The sequence below is a fragment of the Hypanus sabinus genome, chromosome 1 (genome assembly GCF_030144855.1).
Source record: "Hypanus sabinus isolate sHypSab1 chromosome 1, sHypSab1.hap1, whole genome shotgun sequence".
NCBI classification, from domain to species: domain Eukaryota; kingdom Metazoa; phylum Chordata; class Chondrichthyes; order Myliobatiformes; family Dasyatidae; genus Hypanus; species Hypanus sabinus.
This window is the reverse complement of record NC_082706.1, coordinates 209,929,381-209,955,690: the sequence shown is the minus strand read 5'-3', so window position 1 is coordinate 209,955,690 and position 26,310 is coordinate 209,929,381. Positions and strand designations below refer to the sequence as shown.

At 41.9% G+C, this 26,310-nt stretch overlaps 2 protein-coding genes across 5 annotated transcripts in view; one reads left to right on the top strand and one right to left on the bottom strand.

The window, feature by feature from the left end:
• Positions 1-2,965, top strand: part of ccne2 (cyclin E2) — a 58,001-nt gene extending 55,036 nt beyond the window's left edge. For both annotated transcript variants that reach the window (XM_059985131.1, XM_059985140.1), the window contains 2 exons: positions 593-750; positions 1,808-2,965. In XM_059985131.1, coding sequence (XP_059841114.1) covers positions 593-750; positions 1,808-1,921 — 272 coding nt within the window. In that variant the 3' untranslated portion in view covers positions 1,922-2,965. The remainder of the gene's footprint in view (positions 1-592; positions 751-1,807) is intronic.
• A 44-nt stretch (positions 2,966-3,009) lies between these two features.
• ints8 (integrator complex subunit 8) overlaps positions 3,010-26,310 on the bottom strand; it is a 102,281-nt gene continuing 78,980 nt past the window's right edge. For all 3 annotated transcript variants that reach the window (XM_059985085.1, XM_059985104.1, XM_059985094.1), the window contains 5 exons: positions 19,385-19,435; positions 12,486-12,559; positions 9,804-9,868; positions 6,872-6,915; positions 3,010-3,231 (listed from right to left, as the gene is read on the bottom strand). In XM_059985085.1, coding sequence (XP_059841068.1) covers positions 3,115-3,231; positions 6,872-6,915; positions 9,804-9,868; positions 12,486-12,559; positions 19,385-19,435 — 351 coding nt within the window. In that variant the 3' untranslated portion in view covers positions 3,010-3,114. The remainder of the gene's footprint in view (positions 3,232-6,871; positions 6,916-9,803; positions 9,869-12,485; positions 12,560-19,384; positions 19,436-26,310) is intronic.

The following is a 26,310-nucleotide window of genomic DNA, read 5'->3' as shown; positions in this document are numbered from 1 at the left end:
TCATGTCTGATTTATTTTTCCCTTCAACCCTATTCTCTTTGATGCCCTGGCTAGTCAAGAGTCTCTGCTTTAAATATACCCAATGAATTGTCCTCCACAGCCACCCGTGGCAATGAATTCCACAGATTCACTACCTCCTGGCTGAAGAAATCCCTCCTAATCTCTTTCTAAAGGGGCATCCTCTATTCTGTGCCCTCTGGTTCCAGACTCCACTATAGGAAATGCTCTGTCCACGTCCACTTTATCTAGACCTTTCATATTACAATGAGGCCCCCCCACCAAGCGGATACAAGCCCAGAGCCATCAAGTAATCCAGGCAGCATCCTGGTAAATCCCCTGTGCCAAAGGTTCCACGTCCTTTCTATGAGACCATTAGAACTGAGCTTAGTTTTCCAAGTGTGGTCTACCCAGGGTTTCATAGAGCTGCAACATTATCTCGCAGCTTTTGAACTCAGTCCACCGACTAATCAAGGCCGACACACAATATCCTGCCTTATCAACACTATCAACTTGCACAATAACTTTGTAGTTTGACATTATCTGCAGTGTTTGTTTGCTATTTCTAATATTTGTTCTGCCTATTTGTTTCTAGGACTGAAATGGGAAGACATTTCTGCGTGTTTTAACTGGATGGTCCCTTTTGCAAAGACAGTGAGTGAAGGAGATCCAGTGAAGTTGAGAGACTTTAAACACGTGGCAAACGAGGACCGACACAATATCCAGACACACACCAAGTACCTGGACATGCTAGTGAGTTATCCCACCTTCATTATTTGTGATAGACCTTCGAGCCACGCGGCCCCTGGAACGCCACAACCCAAATTAACTCAGACTTTATCATGGGATGATTTACAAGGATGAGTTAACCTTCCCGGTAGGTCCTCGTACTGTGGGAGGAAACCAGAACACATTGATTCCTCACGAAGGACATTGGAGTTAAACTCTGGAAAGCTCTAATAGTCTGTTTACTGTAGTAAAGCAGTACTCTTGTATGCTGTTTAGACGGGCAGAGTCCATGTAGGAAGCTCCAAGCACTCTGCAAATTTATTCTTCAGTTTTGCTTATCCTTTACAAAAGGAAGATCAGGGTTCGTGGTCCCCAGGTTGGGAAGCCCTGACCTATGTGGACTGACTTCAGAAAGGCCTTTGAGAAGGTCCTACATTAGGGTTGGGAGCCAGAAGTTTAAATTAATAGCTTGTTAACAGCAGGTGATGGTAAACTGGGACGAGTGGTGAACCACAGAGCTTTGGATTTGAATTCAGATGAATTTATCACGTGTTTATGGAAACAGTGATGCATCGTTTGCGTTAACGTGCAACCCAGGCCGCTGCCTTCTCCCATAACCTCTTAATGCCCTTACTGTACCCAATAACTTGGTCTCCATGGCCGTCTGTGGCAAAGATTCCACAGAAATACCATCAGGCTGAAGAAATTCCTCTTCATCTCTGTTCAAAATGGACGTCCCTCTATTTTTGTGGCTGCAGCCATTGGTCCTAGACTCTCACTATTGGAAACATCCTTTCCACCTACCTTCACCTTTTTAATGCTGAATCCTCTTGAGCTCCTCACTTTACTCTGGCTCACTCTGACGGTGGCCTCTCCAAAAATGCTTCTTGTCCCTGATGTTTTATTGGCTGTTGTTAATCAGCCCCCATCAACTTTTAATTTCCTCTTTCAGAGTGCTGTTCACTGAAATTAAAGTCTGTATACTTGTAAGATTGCGGTAAGAGTGTTAAATTCATTTGATTGCTTTTGAATGACAATTTGATGGGTCTGTGAACTTATCTGAATTATACTTTACTTTCAGGATGAGGTGCATGTGAGGAAAATGGAGTCCACAGCAAGGCTGTCACCTGTGTCCATCGGAGGGATATTGACTCCACCGAAAAGCACTGAAAAACCATCCAGTTTGTTGCACTGAAGTTGTTGAATTTGCTGTAGAAGAATGAATGGAAAAACCAGACAACTGTGGAATTACCGGCTGGGGTTGTACAACTGCCTTGAGATGCAGCTGGAAGCTCTTACTGGAGTTAATTTTAGGAAAAAAAATCTAATGGTTTTGGATTTGTTTTAAAGAACGGGCAAGCTGGGAGCTGGCTCCACAACGTTTTACTTCTACCGAGAAGACCCTAGTGTTGGGTCTGTTCTGGGGAAGGAAAAAGTGTACTTTTAAACAAAACCCAGAGATGACTACTGCACATTTTATTTTTTAAAAAAGGCAGCTCGTGCTATCCATTTCAATAATGGTTTTATTCAGAAAGAAATGTGCATTGTGATAAATTCTCTTGTGGAGTGGGAAGACCAGTAAAACTGATTCTGTCACAGAGCAGAGCCATTGCTTGATTTGCAGTAAAATGTAACTGCTGTGAAATAGTGCACTGCAGAGCTGAGAACTTTATCGAGGGATCACATTACTCTACGTTTACAACAGGGAGGTGGGTGAATTGCAGTGGAGATTTGAGTCTATTTACAATAAGCAGACTGATGTTAAGTATTATGCTTTGACTCTGTAACTCACTGAAGGCTTGCACTGTCCAAGAATTGTACGACAGACAAGTAAAATGCAGGGGGTATGGAGTTGGGACCTGTGTTGGGTGTTAGAGCTGGGACTGTAACTGGGCAGCTGATAAGTAAGCACTCTCCCATTAATGGGCTTCATCTGCACCATCTGAGCTAGTCAGTGAGCAAAGGGAGTGGTGTTACTGTGAAAGAAACCATGTACGTAAACCTCAAAGCAGTTCACCACTCATTCCTCACCCAGCTAAACTAAATCTCACTGCCAAAGAACATGAATTTTATTGTATTACTGTAAATAGTTTTGTAAAAATGTACAGTAAATTACCTGTTAAAGACAGCTATCCAACTATACATTTCCAGTGATCTATGAATGAGCATTGAATGTGTAAGCTATGAACTAGTGGAGTATTTTATGGACAGGTGTAAGACTCGTACTATGAAATTAGGTGCTGTGAAATTAAATTTGAAACATTTTTGAAACAATTGTTTTTTGCATTATTTTATTATGAAATTTAACAAACTGGTTAAACGAGCAGTGTTATCGGTCAAACGCTGGAAGTGCCTGAACAGGTGCCTGCTTCAAAAGTCAATTAACAGTCAGAAGTAAAGTTTTGCCATCGCTTGCAGGAACTTCTTTTTTCTCTTCTGAGCTGCTAACTGCAACACCTCCTCGGGATTACTGGAGTTCAGCTCTGCTTGTCCAATGGCTTTAATCTAGAAAATATTAAACTACTGTCAAAATAGGTCATAAATTATGCTTAAGTTATATGAACCTGGATCATTTCAACAAGGAAATGGGTCTTTCAGCTTAGTGAGATTTCCTTACGTTATCATAGCTGGAGGTGGTAGTGGGGGTAAGCTAAACGCTCCCAACAACGTGCACCTCAAATAGCCTCTGCCAACCAAATCCAGGCCCTGGCTTCACGTGTGGCTTTGCTACTAAGCCCAGTGGAACAGTTTCTACTGAAGGACCTTACAACCAGTCATTTCAGCCATGGTCGCAAGCTCCTCTAGGACAAGGAAAACGGATTACAAACCTCTGCTGTCTTGTGGCTACACCACTTGTGGGGGAGGCTTCAGGAGTAAACCTTGGGGGGGGGGGGGGGAGAAAGGTCTAGAGCTGGAGACCCATAGGTAGTCTTGTAGTGAGTTCAATGCTGTCCAGTAATTCTTCCAACACTGTTGGTGCCAAACTGCCCGTCTCTGCTGATCCTTTGCAAGGAGAGGGGTAGTTTGATACACGGGCAACAGCTCGCTTTCCTCATCATGCTGCCCTGGCTTGTGTATCGTGTAGACAGCTGGGATACAACATCCATGTTGGTGTTCAAGTTCTGCTGCTGTCTGTAAGGAGTTTGCACATGCTCCCTGTGACCGCATGGGTTTCCTCTCACATTTTCCAGATAACTTGCAGGTTGCTTCCTTGCTGATTTGATGCAAATGATGCATTTCACCATGTTTTGATGTGAAGCTAGAGCAGTGGATGTGTATATAGATTTTAGTAAGGTTCCCAATGGTTGTCTCATTCAGAAAGTCAGGAGGCATGGGATGCGAGGAAACCTGTCTGTGTACCTTCAGAATTGGCTTGTCCACAGAAAGTGCCATGAGATGGAGTGTATTCTGCCCGAAGGTTCGTGACCAGTGGCGTTTTGAAGGAATTTGTTCTGGCACCCCTGCTCTTAGTGATTTTTTGATAATAAATGCCTTAGATGAGTAAGTGGAATGGTGAGTTAGGTTTGCAGATGACACAAAGGTTGGAGTTTTGAACACTGTGGAGGGTTGGGGATTGCAACAGAACATTGAAAGAATGCAGAGAAATGGCAGGAGATCAACCTGGAAAAGTGAAATTTGCTTTGGCAGGTTGAATCTGAATGCCGAGTACAGAGTTAATGGCAGGATTCTTGGCGGTGTGAAGGAACAGAGGGATCTTCGGGTCAATGTCCATACCCTCAAAGTTGCTGAGGTTGTTGAGGTGGATGTTTGGGAGAACGGAGTTCGAGTTGCAAGATATATTGCAATTATATAAAACCCTGGTTAGACCACACTTGGAACATTGTGTTCAGTTCCAGTCACCTTGTTACAGGAAGGATGTGGAAGATTTAGAGAGGGTGCAGAGGAGATTTACCAGGATGCTGCCTGGATTGGAGAGGGTGCAGAGGAGATTTACCAGGATGCTGCCTGGATTGGAGAGGGTGCAGAGGAGATTGACCAGGATGCTGCCCGGATTGGAGAGGGTGCAGAGGAGGATGCTGCCTGGATTGGAGAGGGTGCAGAGGAGGATGCTGCCTGGATTGGAGAGGGTGCAGAGGAGATTGACCAGGATGCTGCCTGGATTAGAGAGGGTGCAGAGGAGGATGCTGCCTGGATTGGAGAGGGTGCAGAGGAGATTGACCAGGATGCTGCCTGGATTAGAGAGGGTGCAGAGGAGATTTACCAGGATGCTGCCTGGATTAGAGAGGGTGCAGAGGAGATTTACCAGGATGCTGTCTGGTTTAGAGAGGGTGTAGAGGAGATTTACCAGGATGCTGCCTGGATTAGAGAGAGTGCAGAGGAGATTTACCAGGATGCTGTCTGGTTTAGAGAGGGTGCAGAGGAGATTTACCAGGATGCTGCCTGGATTAGAGAGGGTGCAGAGGAGATTGACCAGGATGCTGCCTGGATTGGAGAGGGTGCAGAGGAAATTCACCAGGGTGCTGCCTGGATTAGAGAGGGTGCAGAGGAGATTTACCAGGATGCTGTCTGGTTTAGAGAGGGTGCAGAGGAGATTTACCAGGATGCTGCCTGGATTAGAGAGGGTACAGAGGAGATTCACCAGGATGCTGCCTGGATTAGAGAGGGTGCAGAGGAGATTTACCAGGATGCTGCCTGGATTAGAGAGGGTGCAGAGGAGATTTACCAGGATGCTGTCTGGTTTAGAGAGGGTGCAGAGGAGATTTACCAGGATGCTGCCTGGATTAGAGAGGGTGCAGAGGAGATTTACCAGGATGCTGTCTGGTTTAGAGAGGGTGCAGAGGAGATTTACCAGGATGCTGCCTGGTTTAGAGAGGATGCAGAGGAGATTTACCAGGATGCTGTCTGGTTTAGAGAGTGTGTCTTATAAAGATTGCTTGAGTAAGTTAGGGTTTTTCTCTTTGGAACAAAGGAGGATGGGAGGTGACTTGACAGAGGTGTACAAGATGCTAAGAGGCATAGATAGTGAATAGCTAGAGATGTTTTCCCAGCATGGAAATGGCTAATACCAGCAGGCACAATATTAGAAGAAAGTATAGGGGGATGATAGAGGCAAATACATTGGAGGCATTTGAGAAACTTAGACACATGAGAGAAAAATGAATCAAAATCAGGTTTAACATCACTGGCATATGTTGTGAAATTGGTGTTTTGGGGCAGCAGAACATTGTGATTTCTTCTATGTATTGCAATAAGATATACATCTTACACTGTATATATAAGTTTTAAAGTAGTGCAGAAAGAGGGAAAAATAGTGAGGTAGTGTTCATGGGCTCAATGTCCATTCAGAAATTAAAAAAAACATAAGAAATGGAGACGAGTCCATGGCCAGATCAGCCATAATCTTATTGAATGGCGGGGCAGGCTCGATGGCCGCCTACCTATTTCTTATGCTTTTATGATCTTACAGCGGGATAAAAGGTTGGCACAACAGTGTGTTATGGTGTTCCATGTTTAACATATCTATGCCATATGTCCTATTGTCCCAGTCCCCTAGCTCTTTCCAATCCATATACTTACACTGCTGGTGGTAGTGGAGAAAAGCATCCACTATGCTCCTATCTCAGAGAGTCTCACACCGTCCAGCTCCTGGCCTTCATGCATGGTTTAGCTACTAAGCCCAGATGAACTATTGCTACTGACAGAAGGGGCAAAGGCAGGTTACTGGTTCAATGCTGACTGGCAACTCCTGCGACACTGCTGGTGCCAAACTGTATCGGCCTCTGCCTTTCCTTTAGATTCATCAGCTGTGTGGAGAAATGGGGGGCTGCTACATGGGCAACAGCTTGCTCTCCATATCGTACTGTCCAGGCTTGCTTATGTAGACAGTTAGGACACAATATTTATGGTCAAACCTGACCAATGGAGGGCTTCAACTATGTCTAGATTACTTGTAAAAATAACTAGTGACCAGCAACTTCCCTTCCTCCATGAATATACATAAAAAACGATTCAGCACAAGGCAATGGCCATTCAGAATACACTAATTCCAGAACAAACTAGCTCAGTAATTAGAAAATTATGTTATTTGTGAACTCCATACATACAAACCAGCCAGCTACAAAATGATATCTCCACACACAAGTGCATGAAATATAATCCAAAGAACCAGAATTTGTAAACTTACTGCTATTTGCCGTTTGTCTGTTTCCCCTCTTTTGTGATGGATGTCTGCAATATCTGTCAAGAAAAACTTCTATTTGAGAGTGGCATTTTATTTTGCAGTTTTTGTGAACTTTTTTGGATCTGTCCTGGACCCAGTACGCAAGTATAATTAGGGAGAAAGCAAAGCAGTGCCTCGGCTTCTTTGGAAGTTTGTGAAGATTCAGCATGACATCTAGAACTTTGACACAGTTCTAAAGATGTGTGGTGTACAGTATATTGACTGGCTGCATCACAGCCTAGTACGAAAGCACCAATGGCCTTGAAAAACAAAGCCTACAAAAGATAATGGATACAGCCCAGCACACCACAGGTAAACCCCTCCCCATCATTGAGCACATCTGCATGAAATGGTGTAAGAAAACAGCATCCATCATAAGGCACCCCACCATTCAGGTCACACTCTCTTCTTGCTGCTGCCATCAGGAAAAAGCTACAAGAGACCCAGGACCACACCAGCTGGTTCAGGAACAGTTTCTATCCCTCAACCATCAGGGCTCTTGAACCAAAAGGGATTATGTCACCCACCCCATCACTATGGACTCACTTTTGAGGGCTCTGTCTTGTGTTCTCAATATTTAGTGCTAATTTATTATTTTCTTCTTCTTTGTATTTACTGTGAATACCCACAAGAAAATTAATTTCAGCGTGGTATATGATAGTAAATTTACTTTAAAATTTAAACAGATAGCCAACTCAAGGGTTCTCACAGCATACTGTACCCATCACACTATGGTCAAAACAAGCAACACCAAAAATGACCGTTATATTTTTAAAATTAAGTGATTATAATACTATTTAAGAGATGAGAAGAGGCCTTAAACCTCGACCAGTCTCAATTTAGTTTCAGAGTAAAGTACTTAAAATGCCATGAACCATAATCTCTCAAGAAAAAAGTGCACTAGCAGCCTCTAACTGAGAGAACACAGTAATTAGTCTGAAAGGGGGTCGAGTTCCACATTGGCGATTCAGAATGCAACACTATACATTTAGTGGTACAGTGTTTCTAACCCTGCCAAGTAGTGCAATTGCTGTTACTGTGCAGCAGTACCACGAACATTCACGGGCGCTGTTCAATACATTGAAACAAAACACCCTGCTACGTGTGCAGATCATCACACATTCCATGTGTTTTATTCAAGTACAACATTCCAAAAAAAACCAAACCCTTATAGTAACACCTGCACCTGAACACACGTGTGCACACAGACAGCTTAAACACACACACATACACAGCTATTTATCATTAGTCACCTAAACATTTAATTCCACTAATATTAATGGCGGCACGGTAGTGCAGTGATTAGTTTAACGCTGTAACAGCGCAGCTACCCGTGTTCAATTCCTGCTGCTGTCTGTAGAGTTTGTACGTGCTCCCCGTGACCTCTGGGTACTCTAGTTTCCTCCCATGTTCCACAGATGTACAGGTTAGTCAGTGAATTGGTCATGTGGATGTAATGGGCAGTGTGAGCTGGTTGGGCCGCAAGGGTCTATTACCGTGCTGTAACTCAAAATAAAACTAAAAATAAGTTTAAATACTCACACAGCTATTTATCCTAATTCACTTAAAAATCTTATTCCATTAAACTGGGTGATTCGGGGAAATCTCACCTGTGGCAGACACAGCAAAGGTTCTCAATGAAGCAACCCCTCAATCTGTGTCGGGTCGAGAGTAGACCACCCTGGATATAGTACATGATCCCTGCAGACTCATAGATGAAATGCTGCTTTACCTGTTTGGACTGTGAGGGCCCTGAATGGTTGTGAGAGAGGAGGTGCAGCATCTGCCTGCTTGCAGGGACAAGTGCCAGGAGGGAGATCAATGAGGAGGAAGTGCGGACAGAGAGGGTCGATCTGCACTGAAAGAGGCTTGGAACAGACAACATTCTACTCACTGCTAAATGTGTGCTTGAAAATCACCAACTGCTAGCCTGCAGCACAGAAACAGCCCCTTTGACCCATCTAGGCCATACCGAGCTATTAATCTACCTAGTCCCATCAACTTGCGGCAGGACCTCAGCCCCTCCATAACACTCCCATGCACGTACCTATCCGAATGTCTCTTAAATGTTGCAATCAAACCCCCATCCACTCCATGCACTGGCAGCTGGTACCATACTCTCACCACCCCCAGCAAAGAATTCCCCCTCATGTTCGACTTACATATTTCACCTTTCACCCTTACCCCAAGACCTCTAGTTGTAGTCTCACGCAACCTCAGTGGAAAAAGCCTGCTTACATTTACCCCGTCTATATCCCATACCCGTTCAACCTTTTCCTATGGCTTATGTCCTTAAGTCAAGGCAACAGCATTTAGTTTCTGATTGTTGTAATATTTTAAAAATACCAATCAAGAAATACCATCACCTTTTATGCAAATTCTCTAGACACAATATTGTCTTAACATAGAACATAAACCAGAGCAATTATTGCACACATGACCTGAAATTAACTAAAGACAAGCCATCTTAGTACTATAACACCATAAAACATGGGAGCAGAATTAGGCCATTCAGCCCATCGAGTCTGCTCCATCATTCCATCACGGTTGATTTATTACCTCTCTCAACCCCATTCTCCTGCCTTCTTCCCATAACCTTTGACACCCTGACTAACCTATCTATGAACCTCCACTTTAAATATACCCAATGACTTAGCCTCAAAAGCTGTTAAAGACAATTAATTCCACAGTTTCACCACCCACTGGCTACAGAAATTCCTCCTCATCTCTGTTCTGAAGAGACATCCCTCTATTCAGAGGCTGTGTCCTCTGGTCCTGGGTGGACAACAAATGTAATATTCATGAGCAGGTGGTGGTGAAGGCTGTTCCACTAAATGATAAAATACACAGTAATGCCACCAAACAATTTCATTAGCACAGAGAGAGAAAAGGATACGTGTCAAGTATTCTAAGATGGTGATGTCCCAGATATAATCATAATAGGAATCCATTGCGTCATGACTGAAATTATAAATAGAAAAGTTAGGAAATTTACATGGTCCAATGACATTTTGAATACTTGTCAGATATTTCCACATTCTTCAAAGGAAAGCACCTTCTACATTCTGGTCGGTATGCTCCAATATCAAACAAAAAATTAGCAATTCACAAAATCAAAATTCACAGCTTGTAGAAGTCTGAATTAAAACAGAAAACCGATTGGGCGGCAGTAATAGAAAGAAACAAATAACATTTCAGACTGAATCTCCGTCTATAACTCACACTACAATCTTCATTACACACACACACTCACACAGAGACACATTTACACTCAGACACACTCACACACAGAGACACATTTACACTCAGACACACACACACACACTCACACAGAGACACATTTACACTCAGACACACACACACACACACTCACAGAGACACATTTACACTCAGACACACACACACACACTCACACAGAGACACATTTACACTCAGACACACACACACACACACTCACAGAGACACATTTACACTCAGACACACACACACACATTTACACTCAGACACACACACACACACACTCACAGAGACACATTTACACTCAGACACACACACACACAGAGACACATTTACACTCAGACACACTCACTCACACACACACCACACATGCAGATGCATGCACACAGACATACACAAAGAAACACACACTGCCATACACACACATGGATGTACAAGAACGCACACACAGATACACAGCCACAGATGAACATATGAACACAGACACACACATTGTATTTACATTTCTTCTATTGGTCTTGTTCTTTACATTAGAAACCTATCAAGTTAGCTAAACAATGTGCCTTTAGCAATTCTATGCTGGTTTTATTAGACAGTAACTCATAGGAGCATAATTAGGTCGTTTGGCCCATCGAGTCTTCTCCGCCATTCCATCGTGGCTGATTTATTATCCCTCTCAACCCAATTCTCTTGCCTTCTCTCTGCAACCTCTGACTCCCTTACTACTTAAGAACCTAGCAACCTCCACTTCAAATATACCCAACATCTTGGCATGCAGAGCCGATTGTGGCAATGAATTCCACAGATTCACCACCCTCTGGGTAAGGGATCTCCTCCTAATCTCTGATTAAATGGACGTCCCTCTATTTTGAGACTGTGACTCTGGTCCTAGATGCCACAAACCAAAGGAAACATGCTCTCCGCATTCACTCTATCAACATTCAACAGGCTTGCCCCCTCATTTGTCTAAATTCCAGTGAGTACAGGCTTACAACCATCAAACGCTCTTTAGACCTTAACCCTTTCATTCTCATGAAGCTCCTCTGAAACCTCTGCTATTATTTAACTTGCCTTCCTTACCACCAACTCAACCTGCAAGTTAACCTTTAGTAAAACCTGCACTAGGTCTCCCAAATCTCTTTGCCCCTCTAATTTTTGAATATTCTTCCTGCTTAGAAAATAGACTACACATTTATTCTTTCTACCAAAGTTCACGAGCACACACTTCCCAGCACTGTATTGCACCTGCCACTTCTTTGCCCAGTTTCTCTAATCAATCTAATCTTAGCTGAAGTCAATTAACAAATCTACTTTTATTCTTGAACTTCCCCACCAACAAGGTTAAGCTGACAGGTGTTCCACTTGCTCAACCTTCCCCTCCACCACCTCCTTCTGGCTTCTGCCCCTTTCCTTACTAGTCCTACAGAAGGATCTGGGCACAAAAAGTCAATTGTTTATTCATTTCCATCGATGCTGCCCGACCTGCTAAGTTCTTCCAGCATCTTGTGTGTGCAGCTCCAGAGTTCCAGCATCTGCAGAATCTCGTGTTAGCAATTTGCTCAACCTGAACACGTTTCAGCTTCTCCTGGTCTCCGCTCTATCGCAGTGCCTAAACTTCTGTATTTGTCTGCACGTTGAAACTTGCTGCATTAGACTGTTTGATTCTTATTTCTTTGCAGCGCAACAAATTACCAGCTAGCATTTTTTGAAACTTTAATATGTTTCCTCATGGTCAAAGTACATACATGAAATTGAAATTGGAAAAGAGTAGACAGTCGACCTGCTGAATTCCTCCAGCATTTTGTGTGTGTTGTTTTGGATTTCCAGCATCTGCAGACTTTCTCTTGTTTATGTGTATACCAAATTGTTCAGTGCGTTGCCTGGTGAGTACATTTGTATAATTCTGGAAAGTTCTCTTGCTATTGTCGTATTTGAATAGGGGCCATTTGATTGGTTGACTATTATCTATGAATTTGAATGCAATGTTTCTCATCTATGGGATATAAAAAGAGATGACTATGAGGCTCTGCCATCTTTGCTTTTCCCCTCCCCTCTACTGCCAGCCTCTGTCCCATCACTGTCTGCTTCCAACTCTCTTTGTTCTATTAATTCTTCATAAAATAACTGTGAAGCTACAAGTTTAGTGCCTCTTTCCTTACTTCTGAAAGAAGATTGGATTAAAAGCATCAGAATCCAACACACCATTCCATGTTTTAATGTAACACCATTAACCTGAAACGTCCCCTTCACAAATGTCTGATCTGAATGTTTCCAGCATTTTGTCATAATTCCAGATTTCCAGCATCTACAGTATTTTGTTGTTAGAAAGTCTTCTTTTTACCTGTTTTGTTCTTGCAAAGCCTTGAAAGCAGTCATATAATCCACCTCTCTGAGGAACTGACACAATATTGCAACCTAGTCAAAACGTAAAATAGTTTCAACAAATTTGGCATTTTGGGTTTTTTTCTTCAAAGGAGGATAGAGGTTTACAAGATAAAAGATCGAATGGATGGGATGTTTTCCTACGGCAGGTGGCTAATTTGAGGGGGCATAATTTTAAGGTGATTGGAGGAAAGTATGGGGGGGGGGGATGTCTGACGTAGTTGTGCTTTTTTTTTACACAGAGTGGTGGGTGTGTGCAACCCCCTGCCAGGGGTGGTGGTAGAAGCAGATACATTAGGGATTTAAAAAAAACGTTTAGCTAGGCACATGGGTGATAGAAAAATGAAAGGCTATCTAGGAGAGATATAGGTAAAAAACGGGATAAGGTCCTACAAGGTGAATTTAGGAGATAAACAAAAAAGTAGGACCACAAAGGTAATTATCTCTGGATTACTACCAGTGCCACATGCTGGTCAGAGTAGAAATAGGAGGATATTTCAGTTGAATACGTGGCTTGAAAAATGGTGCAAGGGGGAGGGATTCAAATTTCTGGGGCATTGGAACCAGTTCTGGGGGAGGTGGGACCGGTACAAACAGGACGCTTTGCACCTGGGCTGGACTGAGAACAATGTCCGAGGGGGAGCGTTTGCTACTGCTGTTCAGGAGGCTTTAAACTAATGTGACAGGGGGATGGGAACAAGTGCAGAGAGACAGAGGGGTGTAAAATGAGGGTAGAAGCAAAAAGTAGTATGGTGAAAAGTAAAAGTGGTAGGCAGGCAAATCCAGGGCAAAAAGCAAAAAGGGCCACTTTTCAACATAATTGTATAAGGGCTAAGAGTGTTGTAAAAACAAGCCTGAAGGCTTTGTGTGTCAATGCGAGGAGCATTCGTAACAAGGTGGATGAATTGAATGTGCAGATAGTTATTAATGAATATGATATAGTTGGGATCACAGTGACATGGCTCCAGGGTGACCAAGGATGGGAGCTCAACATCCAGGGATATTTAATATTCAGGAGGGATAGACAGGAAAGAAAAGGAGGGTGGGGTAGCGTTGCTGGTTAGAGAGGAGATTAACACAATAGAAAGGAAGGGCATTAGCCTGGTGGATGTGGAATCGATATGGGTAGAGCTGCATAACACTAAGGGGCAGAAAACGCTGGTGGGAGTTGTGTACAGGCCACCTAACAGTACTAATGAGGTTGGGGATGGCATTAAACAGGAAATCAGAAATGCGTGTGTGGGAGGAACCACAGGAGCAGTCAGCAGGGGGTGTGTCCAGACAGCATGCAATAAAGGAACAGTAGTTATAATGGGTGACTTCAATCTACATATAGATTGGGTGAACCAAATTGGTAAGGGTGCTGAGGAAGAGGATTTCTTGGAATGTATGCGAGATGGTTTTCTGAACCAACATGTCGAGGAACCAACTAGATAGCAGACCATTCTAGATTGTATAGAGCAATGTGGAAGGGTTAGTTAGCAATCTTGTCATGCAAGGCCCCTTGGGAAAGAGTGACCATAATATGGTGGAATTCTTCATTAAGATGGAGAGTGACATAGTTAATTCCAAAACAAAGGTTCTGAACTTAAAGAAGGGTGACTTTGAAGGTATGAGATGTGAATTAGCTAAGATAGACTGGCAAATGATACTTAAAGGGTTGACGGTAGATATGCAATGGCAAGCATTTAAAGATCGCATGGATGAACTACAACAATTGTTCATCCCAGTTTGGCAAAAGAATAAACCAGGGAAGGTAGTGCACCTGTGGCTGACAAGGGAAATTAGGGATAGTATCAAGTCCAAAGAAGAAACATATAAATTAACAAAAAAAAGTGGCACACCTGAGGACTGGGAGAAATTCAGAGACCAGCAGAGGAGGACAAAGGGCTTAATTAGGAAAGGGAAAAAAGATTATGAGAGAAAGCTGGCAGGGAACATAAAAACTGATTGTAAAAGCTTTTATAGATATGTGAAAAGAAAAAGATTGGTCAAGACAAATGTAGGTCCCTTACAGTCAGAAACAGGTGAATTGATTATAGGGAACAAGGACATAGCAGACCAACTGAATAACTACTTTGGTTATGTCTTCACTAAGGAGGACATAAATAATCTTCCGGAAATAGTAGGGGACCAAGGGTCTAGTGAGATGGAGGAACTGAGGGAAATACACGTTAGTAGGGAAGTAGTGTTAGGTAAATTGAAGGGATTAAAGGCAGACAAATCCCGAGGGCCAGATGGTCTGCATCTCAGAGTGCTTAAGGAAGTAGCCCAAGAAATAGTGGATGCATTAGTGATAATTTTTCAAAACTCCTTAGATTCTGGATCAGTTCCTGAGGATTGGAGGGTGGCTAATGTAACCCTACTTTTTAAAAAATGGAGGGAGAGAGAAACCGGGGAATTATAGACCGGTTAGTCTGACATCGGTGGTGGGGAAAATGCTAGAGTCGGTTATCAAAGATGTGATAACAGCACATTTGGAAAGAGGTGAAATCATTGGACAAAGTCAGCATGGATTTGTGAAAGGAAAATCATGTCTGACGAATCTTATAGAATTTTTTGAAGATGTAACTAGTAGAGTGGATGGGGAGAGTCAGTGGATGTGGTATATTTAGATTTTCAAAAGGCTTTTGACAAGGTCCCACACAGGAGATTAGTGTGCAAACTTAAAGCACACGGTATTGGGGGTATGGTATTGATGTGGATAGAGAATTGGTTGGCAGACAGGAAGCAAAGAGTGGGAGTAAACAGGACCTTTTCAGAATGGCAGGCAGTGACTAGTGGGGTACCGCAAAGCTCAGTGCTGGGACCACAGTTGTTTACAATATATATTAATGATTTAGACGAGGGAATTAAATGCAGCATCTCCAAGTTTGCGGATGACATGAAGCTGGGCGGCGGTGTTAGCTGTGAGGAGGATGCTAAGAGGATGCAGGGTGACTTGGATAGGTTAGATGAGTGGGCAAATTCCTGGCAGATGTAATTTAATGTGGATAAATGTGAGGTTATCCACTTTGGTTGCAAGAACAGGAAAACAGATTATTATCTGAACGGTGGCTGATTAGGAAAAGGGGAGGTGCAATGAGACCTGGGTGTCATTGTACACCAGTCATTGAAGGTGGGCATGCAGGTACAGCAGGCGGTGCAAAAAGGCAAATGGTATGTTGGCATTCATAGCAAAAGGATTTGAGTACAGGAGCAGGGAGGTTCTACTGCAGTTGTACAAGGCCTTGGTGAGACCACACCTAGAATATTGTGTGCAGTTTTGGTCCCCTAATCTGAGGAAAGACATTCTTGCCATAGAGGGAGTACAGAGAAGGTTCACCAGATTGATTCCTGGGATGGCAGGACTTTCATATGAAGAAAGACTGGATCGACTAGGCTTATACTCACTAGAATTTAGAAGATTGAGGGGGGGATCTTATTGAAATGTATAAAATTCTAAAGGGATTGGACAGGCTAGATGCAGGAAGATTGTTTCCGATGATGGGGAAGTCCAGAACGGGGGTCACAGTTTAAGGATAAAGGGGAAGCCTTTTAGGACCGAGATGAGGAAAAACTTCTTCACACAGAGAGTGGTGAATCTATGGAATTCTCTGCCACAGGAGGCTGGTACATTGGCTATATTTAAGAGGAAGTTAGATATGGCCCTTGTGGCTAAAAGGAGCAGGGGGTATGGAGAAAAAGCAGGTACAGGGTTCTCAGTTGGATGATCAGCCATGATCATACTGAATGGCGGTGCAGTCTCGAAGGGCCAAATGGCCTACTCCTGCACCTATTTTCTATGTTTCTATGAGAGAAGGGTTAGATTAAAGTTTGAGTAGGTTAAAAAGTTGGCACAACGTTATGGGCTGAAGGGCCTGTATTCTAAAACTGAAATCTCGGGAACTTGTTTGGTGTGCGTACTGTTGGACACTGTGCAACTAAATGTATCATCACATATACTGTCAGCTCTGTGACCAGAGTTATAATCAGAGATAACAGGATATAATTTACCACTTCCAATACATGGTTAGTTGAAGTCAAGCCACTTAGATATTTTAATGAGAATGAAACTGTAACAAAACGAGACAAGTTTATCCCCAGACACGATTCATTTGGCACAAATGATCTTGATGTTACTGAATTAGTAATCCAGCAGCCTGTGTACCAAATTAGTCAGTTGATTCTATTTTATGCTGCTATTGATTGAGGTCCGGTGTTTAAAGCCATTATCAAGACCAAAAGATTACAGGATCAGAATTAACCGGTTTGTCCCATTGAGTCTGCTCCACCATTTCAACATGACTGATCCATTTTCCTTCTCAGCCCCAATCTTCTGCCTTCTCCCCATATCCCTTCACATCTGACCAATCAAGAATCTATCAACCTCTGCCTTAAATATACATAAAGACTTGGCCTCCACAGCTGCTCCTGCTAAAGGTGTACAAGATAACGCGAGGCATTGATCGTGTGGATAGTCAGAGGCTTTTTCCCAGGGCTGAAATGGCTAGCACAAGAGGGCACAGTTTTAAGGTGTTTGGAAGTAGGTACAAAGGAGATGTCAGAGGTAAGTATTTGTTACTCAGGGAATGGTGAGTACGTGGAAAGGGCTGCCAGTGGCGGTGGTGGAGGCGGAAACGATAGGGTCTTTTAAGAGACTCCTGGAGGATACACGGAGCTCGGAAAAATAGAGGACAATGGGTAAGTCTAGGTAGTTCTAAGGTAAGGACATGTTCGGTACAGCTTTGTGGGCCAAAGGGCCTGTATTGTGCTGCAGGTTTTTTATGTTTCTAAATTCCTCCTCATTTCCGTTCTAAAAGGTCACCCTTTTATTCTGAGGCCGTGTCTTCTGGCACAGAGTCTTCCACCATAGGAAACATGATATAATTGATTCCAACATCTTCCCAATCGCACTGTGCCTCTTCTCCCCCTTTCCCTTCTGAGTCACAGACTCCATGCCAGAAACCTGACCACTGAGACTTTCTTGTGTAAGGTCAACAGCACCCCACCCCACAACAGTATCCAGAGTGACATACCTGTTGTGTAGAGGTTCTCTGCACTGGCACCTTAATCCTTTTCCCCTTCCTGACTGTTACCCACTTTCCTTTCTTCTGACTCTCTCCTTTCTTGAAGAGTGGAGTGATATTTCCAATTTTCTAGTTTCTGGAACCATTCCAGAATCTAGTGATTCTTGAAAGATTACTAATGTCTCCGCAATCTCTTCAGTCACCTCTTTCAGAACCCTGGGGTGTAGTCCATCTGTTCGACCTTCAGGCCTTACAGTTTCCCAAGAACCTTCTCTCTAGTTATGGTAACTTCACACACTTCATGACCCCCGACACCTGGAACTTCCACCATATTGCTAGTGTCTTCCACAGTGAAGACTGATGCACAGTACTTATTCAGTTCATCTGCAGTTTCCTTGTTCTCCATTACTACCTCTCCAGCATCGTTTTCCACCGGCCCAATATCCATTCTGGCCTCTCTGCACTTCATGTATCTGAAGGAACTTTTGATATTCTCTTTGGCTACCTTACTTTTGTATTCCAACACTCCCTTCATGATCCCTTTGTCCATTCATCCCTCCTTATTAATCTCCCTCCTGGCACTTATCCAAGCAAGCAGCCAAAGTGCTACACCTCCTCCCTCACCTAGAGAGTCCATCCAGGTGAGGCAACACTTCACCTGTGAATCTACTAGGGCCCTCTATTGTGTCAGGTGCTCCTGATGCAGCCTCCTCTATATTCATGAGACCCGTTGTAAATTGGAGGACTGTTTTGTCGAGTACCTCCATAAACATTTTAATTCTGATTCCATTCTGACATGTTGGCTCACGGCCTCCTCTTGTGCCAGATATTCACCTTTCTCTCCCCCAAATGGAAATGGCTGAAGAAGAAGGAATCTGATAGGAGAGGAGAGCGGGCCGTAGGAGCAACACCTTATACTCAGTTTGAGTAGTCTCCAATTTGATGGCATGAATACTGATTCTCCTTCCAGTAAAAAAAACTTTGCCTCCCCCTCCACTCTTCTTCTATTCCCCTATCCGGCCTTTCCCCTCTTCACACCAGCCTATCACCTGGGTCCCCTTCCCCTTTCCCTTCCCTTTCTCCTACGGTCCACTCTCCTCTCCTATCAGATTCCTTCTTCACCAGCCTTTTACCCTTCTGGCCCAATCATCTTATACCTTTCACATATCACCTTATAGCTATCCTCCTTTCTCTCCCCAACTTTTTTATTCTGGCTTATCCCCCATTCTTTCCAGTCGTGAAGAAGGGTCTTGGTCTGAACAATCAACTGTTCATTCCTTTTTATAGATGCTGCCTGACCTGCTGAGGCCTTCAGCAGTTTGAAAATTTTAAAATTTATATTACTGTGTTCTTTGTCTTTTGTGCTTCTTCTCGTACTGCATCGAATCTGGTGTAACAATTACTTTGTTCTTCTTTACAGTTGTATACTGGAAATGACATTAAATGATCTTGTTCTATTAAAGGAAAGACTATGGAAGGAAGGCAGTTAAATGGTTCTGCATGGATTAGATGGGCCGAAGGGCCTGTTCTGTGCCGTACTTTCCTACAACTCTAATGCTGTACCTCACTGACAACCATTATCTACAGGTAACATTTGAGATGCAACTTCATTCCCATCCCTTCAAAGGTTCATTTTACTATAAGAGAATGTGTAGTGTACAACCTGAAATTCATACTCTTCACAGACATTCTCAAAACAAGAAATGAATGGTCAAAGCCCCGAAGCCTCCCCTCCCACCACTTACTCTTTAAGTCACTCACTTCCATGGGGAGGTTTAGAATTTTACAAACCGATGGCCCATGACAGAGTTTAAAACAAAACAAACGTGAATGAATATTTTTTACTTACTTGTGTGTGGCAGTTTAACATTGAACAACATTTGATCATTCTCTTCAGCACCTTTATTAAAAAATAAATGTGACAATAATTAGATATGTACAGTTCATTAAACTTCCTGGTTACTGGTTACTTTATCACTTCACTTTGTTTTACTCAAATAGTGGAAATCTGAAAAGCAGAAACACTGGAAATACTCAGCGCTCAGGTAGTGCGTGTGGTGAGTTAACAGTTAAGGCTGCTTTTATTTATTTATTTAGAGATAAGACATGGCAACAAGGTGGACCAAGACAACAGGTAAATCTGTGGAATTTGTTGCCATGAGTGGCTGTGGAGGCCAAGTCACTGGGTGTATTTAAAGCAGAGATAGATAGGTTCTTGATTAGCCAGGGCATCAAAGGGTATCAGGTGAGAACAGTGGAGTGGGGATGACTAGATGAAGTGGATCAGCCAGTGATTGAATGGCAGAGCAGACTCGATGGGCCGAATGGCCTATTCTGCTCTTATATCTTATGGTCTTATAACATCCCATGAATCATCTGCAGCTCTTGTCACTCAGGGACTTGGGCTATACAGGTGTCCCCCAGCTTTAAGAATGTTCACTTTTACAAAAGACCTATATTAGTAACCTGTTTTCGCATTACAGAGGATTTTCGCTTTTTCCCATATAAATTAATGGTTCTTCGCTTTACACCGTTTCGACTTAAGAAAGGTTTCATAGGAACGCTCCACCTTTGTAAAGGTGGTGGTGGGGGGGAACACTTGTATTATTTTATTTTGTGACTGTGTTTTCCTTCTATCGTAACTATGTTGGTACTGTGTTTTGCACCTGGGTTCTTTTGGGTGTATTGAAAAACAAAGTAGAGTTTGAACTTTTGATCCACAAGCCCGTGCTGCCCAATTATACCCACGTAACCAATTAACCCGCTAACCTGCACGTCTTTAGAATGTGGAAGGGAACTGGAGCACCCAGAGGAAACTCCCACAGTCACGGGGAAAATGTACAAGCTCTTTAAAGACAGCACACACAAAATGCTGGTGGAACGCAGCAGGCCAGGCAGCATCTATAGGGAGAAGAGCTGTCGACGTTTCGGGCCGAGACCCTTCGTCAGGACTTCATCAGACCCTTCATCGTTAGTCCTGATGAAGGGTCTCAGCCCGAAACATCGACAGTGCTTCTCCTTATAGATGCTGCCTGGCCTGCTGTGTTCCACCAGCATTTTGTGTGTGTTGTTTGAATTTCCAGCATCTGCAGATTTCCTCATGTTTGCTCTTTAAAGACAGCAGTGGGATTTGACCAGGACACTGATGCTGTCAGGCGTCACACAAACTGCTACATCACTGGGCTGCCTTAATTATCTTCTTTCAAGAACCTGAAATGCATAAGTTTTAAAGTCAGTCCAGTCTTCCCCCATATGATGAAGACGAGTGAGTTAGTGGGAGAACTGGCCAATGTAAGTTATTCCTAGTGTCTCAGGGAGTCTGACAATAGCATTGAACCTGGCAACAACTGATGAGGACATGGGGAGAACAATCTGGGATCAAGAGGGTGCCTGTTGGTCAGCGTAGTGAGTGGGCTGAAGTGCCCATTTCCATGATGTATGGCTGGAGATGCATCAGTCTTCACCGTGGAAGACACTAGCAGTATGGTGGAAGTTCTAGATGTCGGGGGTCATTAAGTATGTGAAATTACCATAACTAGAGAGAAGGTTCTTGGGAAACTGAAAGGTTTGTAAGTCACCTGAACCATATGGTGTACAGCCCAGAGTTCTGAAAGAGATGGTTGAAGAGATCAAGAAAGCGTTAGAAATGATCTTTCAAGAACCACTAGATTCCGAAATGTCTTGCTTCTGAAAGACTGGAAAGTTGCAAATGTAACTCCACTCTTCAAGAAGGGAGAAAGTCAGAAGAAGGGAAATTATAGGCCAGTTAGTCTGACTTCAGTGGTTGGGAAGATGTTGGAGTCGATTGTTAAGGATGTGGTTTTGGGATACTTGGAGGCTCAGGATAAAACAGGCCATAGTCAACATGGCTGCCTCATGGGAAAATCCTCCCTGACAAATCTGCTGGAATTCTTTGAAGAATAAGCATAATAGACAAAGGAAAATTGATTGATGCTGTGCACTTGCATTTTCAGGTGGCTTTCAACAAGATGCCACATATGAGGCTACTTAACAAGCTATGAACCTGTGGTATTATAGGAAAGATTCTAGCATGGATAAAGCAGTGGCTGATTTAACATTATATCTCAATGCTTTGGATGATGGAATAGATGGCTTTGTTCCTTGGTGTTAGTATTGACACCAAGTTGGTGTGGGATAAACACCTTTCACTATTTCAAACAAGGCTGGACAAAGGCTTGGAGCTCTACGGAAAGTAGCATCCAAACTAGACAAAGAGGGCAGAGCCATGGTTTACAAAGCCCAGGTATGAAGTCTCATGGAGTATGCCTCCCAGAGTGTCCTCAGCCAGCTTAATTCCATTCAGAGAAAGGCTCTCAGGATTACAGGTGTAGATGAAGCCACAGCTCGTGAGAAGCTAGCCATCAGTAGCTTACACCACAGACGACAGGTTACTTTAACTACTGTGCTATATAAAATGCACACCAGCCACAGCCCTCAGACCTTCACACCATGCTGCCTTCATCTTATGAGACGGCACATCACACGATCAAGTTTGTCTATGCCTGCTCATGCTGTTTCTGTCCCTGATGCAAGAACCTGCACACTGGACAGAAGCTTCCTTCACTGTGCTATCAGAATTTGGAACAGCCTTCCAGATGCTGTGGTTGGAAACATCTGCGACGATGGGGTCCAAGCCTTCAGGAGTTGAGTGAACAAACACCGATCATCTCTGGGAGGGAGTCACATGCTTCTACATAAGCTATCGTGAAGGGGACCAGGATGGCAATGCTTGGCTGTTGGCAGGTGGGGTTAATACCCGACTTTCAAGAGCTCTTGTGAGTTATGTTCCGGCTGGACTTAGTCCTTAAACTGCTGGAGAACAGTGCGGAAAGATCAGGTGCTGTTTTCTTATGTAGGGATTAGATTTTAGTTCCAAGTGTTCCTGTCATGTTTTGTCACCCTGCAACCTTATCCTTCAATCTCTCTGAATTATGGAGGACAACATGTGTATAAATGTCTCTCTCCAGCAGACTTCATGATCATCATGACTCCAGGATTTCTACTATTTTTTAGTAATTTCTTAATTGTACATACGATTTTTTTATGTTCTATTGCTGAGCAACAGTGAACCATCTGATTGGCCTATCAGAGTTCTCTTTGGGAACTAGTTGACACGATCAGCAATTCTGATCAGGCTATTGTTCACGGTTGCACTGAATAAAAAAAACATCAGAGCAGAATTAGGCCTTTCAACCCATCATGTCCGCTTCACCATTTCATCACAGCTGACGCATTTTCCCTCTCAACCCATTCTCCTGCCTTTATCTATTTACTTATTGACATACAGTATGGAACTGGCCCTTCCAGCCCTTTGATCTACACCACCCAGCAACCTCCCCAACTTAATCCCAGCCTAATCACAGGACAATTTACAATGATCAGTTGACAGGCCAACTGGTACGTCTTTGGACTATGTCAGGAAACCAGAGCACCTGGAGGAAACCCACTTCACGGGGAGAACATACCGGCAGTGGCAGGAATTGAAAGCAGGTCGCAGGTACTGTAAAACGTTGTGCTGGCCATTAAGTTACCTTGCCACCCCCATAAACTTGATGCCTTGATTAGTCAAGAATCTTCAACCTCTGCTTTAAATATACTCGATTTGATCTTCACAGTCTCTGTGGTAATGAATTGCACAGATTCATCAGACTCTGGCTAAAGAAATCTCTCCTCATCTCTGTTCAAAATGGATGTTCTTGGCACATGGATGAAAAATGGAGACTACGTAGGAGGGAAGAATGAGGGTGACCCTGGCAGTTAATCATGATGAGACAAATAAATCATTTCAAGATTTTTATACTTCCCTGTATCATTCTGAATTTCCTCAGGATTGTGGTACCATGCGTGATTTTCTTGGGAAATTGAATTTTCCAAAATTATCACCAGATGATCTTTCAATATTGGAAACTCCTATGACTGATGCAGAAATCAGGGGTTATTTCCTCCATGAATTCAGGGAAAGCACCTGGTCCAGATGGGTATACAGCAGAATTTTTAAAATGTTTTTCCGCTACTCTCTCTCCTTGGTTATATAAGGTTTTTGAAGAAGCAATTAGATTGGGCAATTTGCCACAATCTTTTTATAGAGCTTCCATCTCTTTAATATTGAAGAAAGATAAAGACCCTACTGATTGCGCATCCTATAGACCAATATTCTTATTGAATGTAGATTCCAAGATTTTTTCCAAGTTACTTGCATCCAGGTTGGAGAAGGTATTACCCCAAATTATCTCGGAAGATCAAACCGGTTTTATTAAAAATCGTTATTCTTTTTTTTAATGTTAGGTTATTGAATATTGTGTATACTCCTTCACATAATACTTCAGAATGTGTTATTTCATTAGATGCGGAGAAAGCATTTGACAGAGTTGAATGGTCATACTTATTTAATGTGTTGGAGAAGTTTAATTTTAGTCTGACATTTATTTCCTGGATTAAACTGATTTATCATACTCCAGTAGCCTTGGTGTTTACTAATAATCAAAGATCTCCCTTTTTTCGTCTCGGGGCACTAGACAAGGCTGTCCTCTTGGCCCACTATTATTTGATATTGCTTTAGAATCCTTGGCAATTGCTATCAGAGAATCACAGGATATTCTTGGTATTAATCGTGGGACAGTTACTCGTAAGTTTTCTTTGTATGCAGATGATTTATTATTATTTATTTCTAATCCTGAGAAATCCATTCCTGTAGTTTTATCATTGTTGGCTCAATTTAGTGATTTTTCTGGGTATAAATTAAATCTTAATAAGAGTGAATTGTTTCCTTTAAATAGACAGGTCCCAATTTATGGAAACTTACCTTTTAAATTAGTTAATGACTCTTTTATTTATTTAGGGATTAAAATCACAAAAAACCATAAAGACTTATTTAAGGTTAATTTTGTACCCTTAATTGATCAGATTAAATGCTTGTTTACTAAGTGGTCACCATTATCTTTATCTCTGATAGGTAGGATTAATGCTATTAAGATGGTTATTTTACCTAAGTTCTTATATATTTTTCAAGCGGTACCAATTTTTATTCCGAAATCTTTTTTTACTAATGTTGATTCGAAAATTTCCTCAAATATATGGCAGAATAAAAATCCCAGGTTAGGTAAAATATACTTACAGAAGGCAAGGAAGGAAGGTGGATTAGCATTGCCTAATTTTAGATTTTATTATTGGGCAGTTAATACTAGATGTTTGATATGTTGGTTGAAAGATTGGGATGGATCTTTTAGCTCTCATTGGGTGAGCCTGGAAATTAAATAGGTACCAGGTTTTGCACTGGGTTCTATTTTGGGGACTTCTCTCCCTTTTGCTTTTTCTAAATTGCCGAAACGAATTGACAACCCAATAGTTAAACATACTTTACGTATATGGTTTCAATTTCGGAAATTTTTTGGGTTGACTCAGTTTGTTTTAAATATTCCTATTGTATCCATTTGTTTTTTCCACCCTTCAATTATAGACCAAGCTTATTCGGCTTGGAAGACTAAGGGATTACTACGATTTTCTGATTTATTTTTGGATAATTGTTTCATGTCTTTTGAGCAATTATCTAATAAATATAATTTGCCTAGATTTCATTTTTTTAGATATTTACAGATTAGGAATTTTTTAAATACTGTACTTCCTACTTTTCCAAATTTTGTGTCTTCAGATATTTTGGAGAATTTGTTTGAATTAAACCCCTTTCAGAAAGGGCTTATATCAAAACTTTATAATATAATTATGAAGATACGTTTAAAGCCCCTTTATAAGACAAAAAATGATTGGGAAAGAGAGCTTAACCTTATTATTCTTATTGAGAATTGGGATAGAATTCTTCATTTAGTTAATACATCATCTATATGTGCCAAATATTCATTAATACAGTTTAAGGTCGTACATAGGGCCCATATGTCCAAGGATAATTTGGCTCATTTTTATTCCTATATAAATTCTATTTGTGATAGATGTCAATCTGAAATAGCGTCTTTAACTCATATGTTCTGGTCGTGTCCGCTTTTGAAAAAATATTGGAAAGATATTTTTGATATTATCTCTGCGGTATTGAACATTGATTTACAACCCCATCCTATTACCACAATTTTTGGTTTACCAATGATGGATTCACTTCATTTATCTTCTTCCGCCTGTCGAATGATTGCGTTTCTTACACTAATGGCTAGAAGATCTATTTTGTTGAATTGGAAGGAAATTAATCCTCCTATTGTATTTCATTGGTTTTCTCAAACTATGTTATGTTTAAATTTAGAAAAAATTAGAAGTGGTGTATTTGATACTTCTATTAAATTTGAAAAGATATGGAGACCATTTATTCAATATTTTCATATGATGTAATATGGCCCTGTTCCAGGCCTATTTGATTTTCCAGTTTCGATTTTATATATGTTGAGAGGATCAGAGTTGACGACACTGATGATTTTGTATTTTTGTGAGATATTATAAACAGCCCTTTTTTTTTCTTTCTTTTCTTTTTCCAGTTTTTCTTCTTCTCTTTTTTCCTTTTTTTTTCCTTATTAGTTACTAGATTATTAGATTAGTTTTTTTTTGCATAATTTTTTTTTCTTTTTCTTTTTTCAATTATATATTATGATATACCTAGGTTTGCCTTGTTTATTTATATATTGTATCGTCCATGATTTGGGAATACTCATTTATACTGTAATCATTGCTTATGTATTCTTTCATGTTCAGTTGAATTGTGTATGTTTGTAATCCCATTATCTATGTATCAATTTTATTTTGTTGATATTAATAACA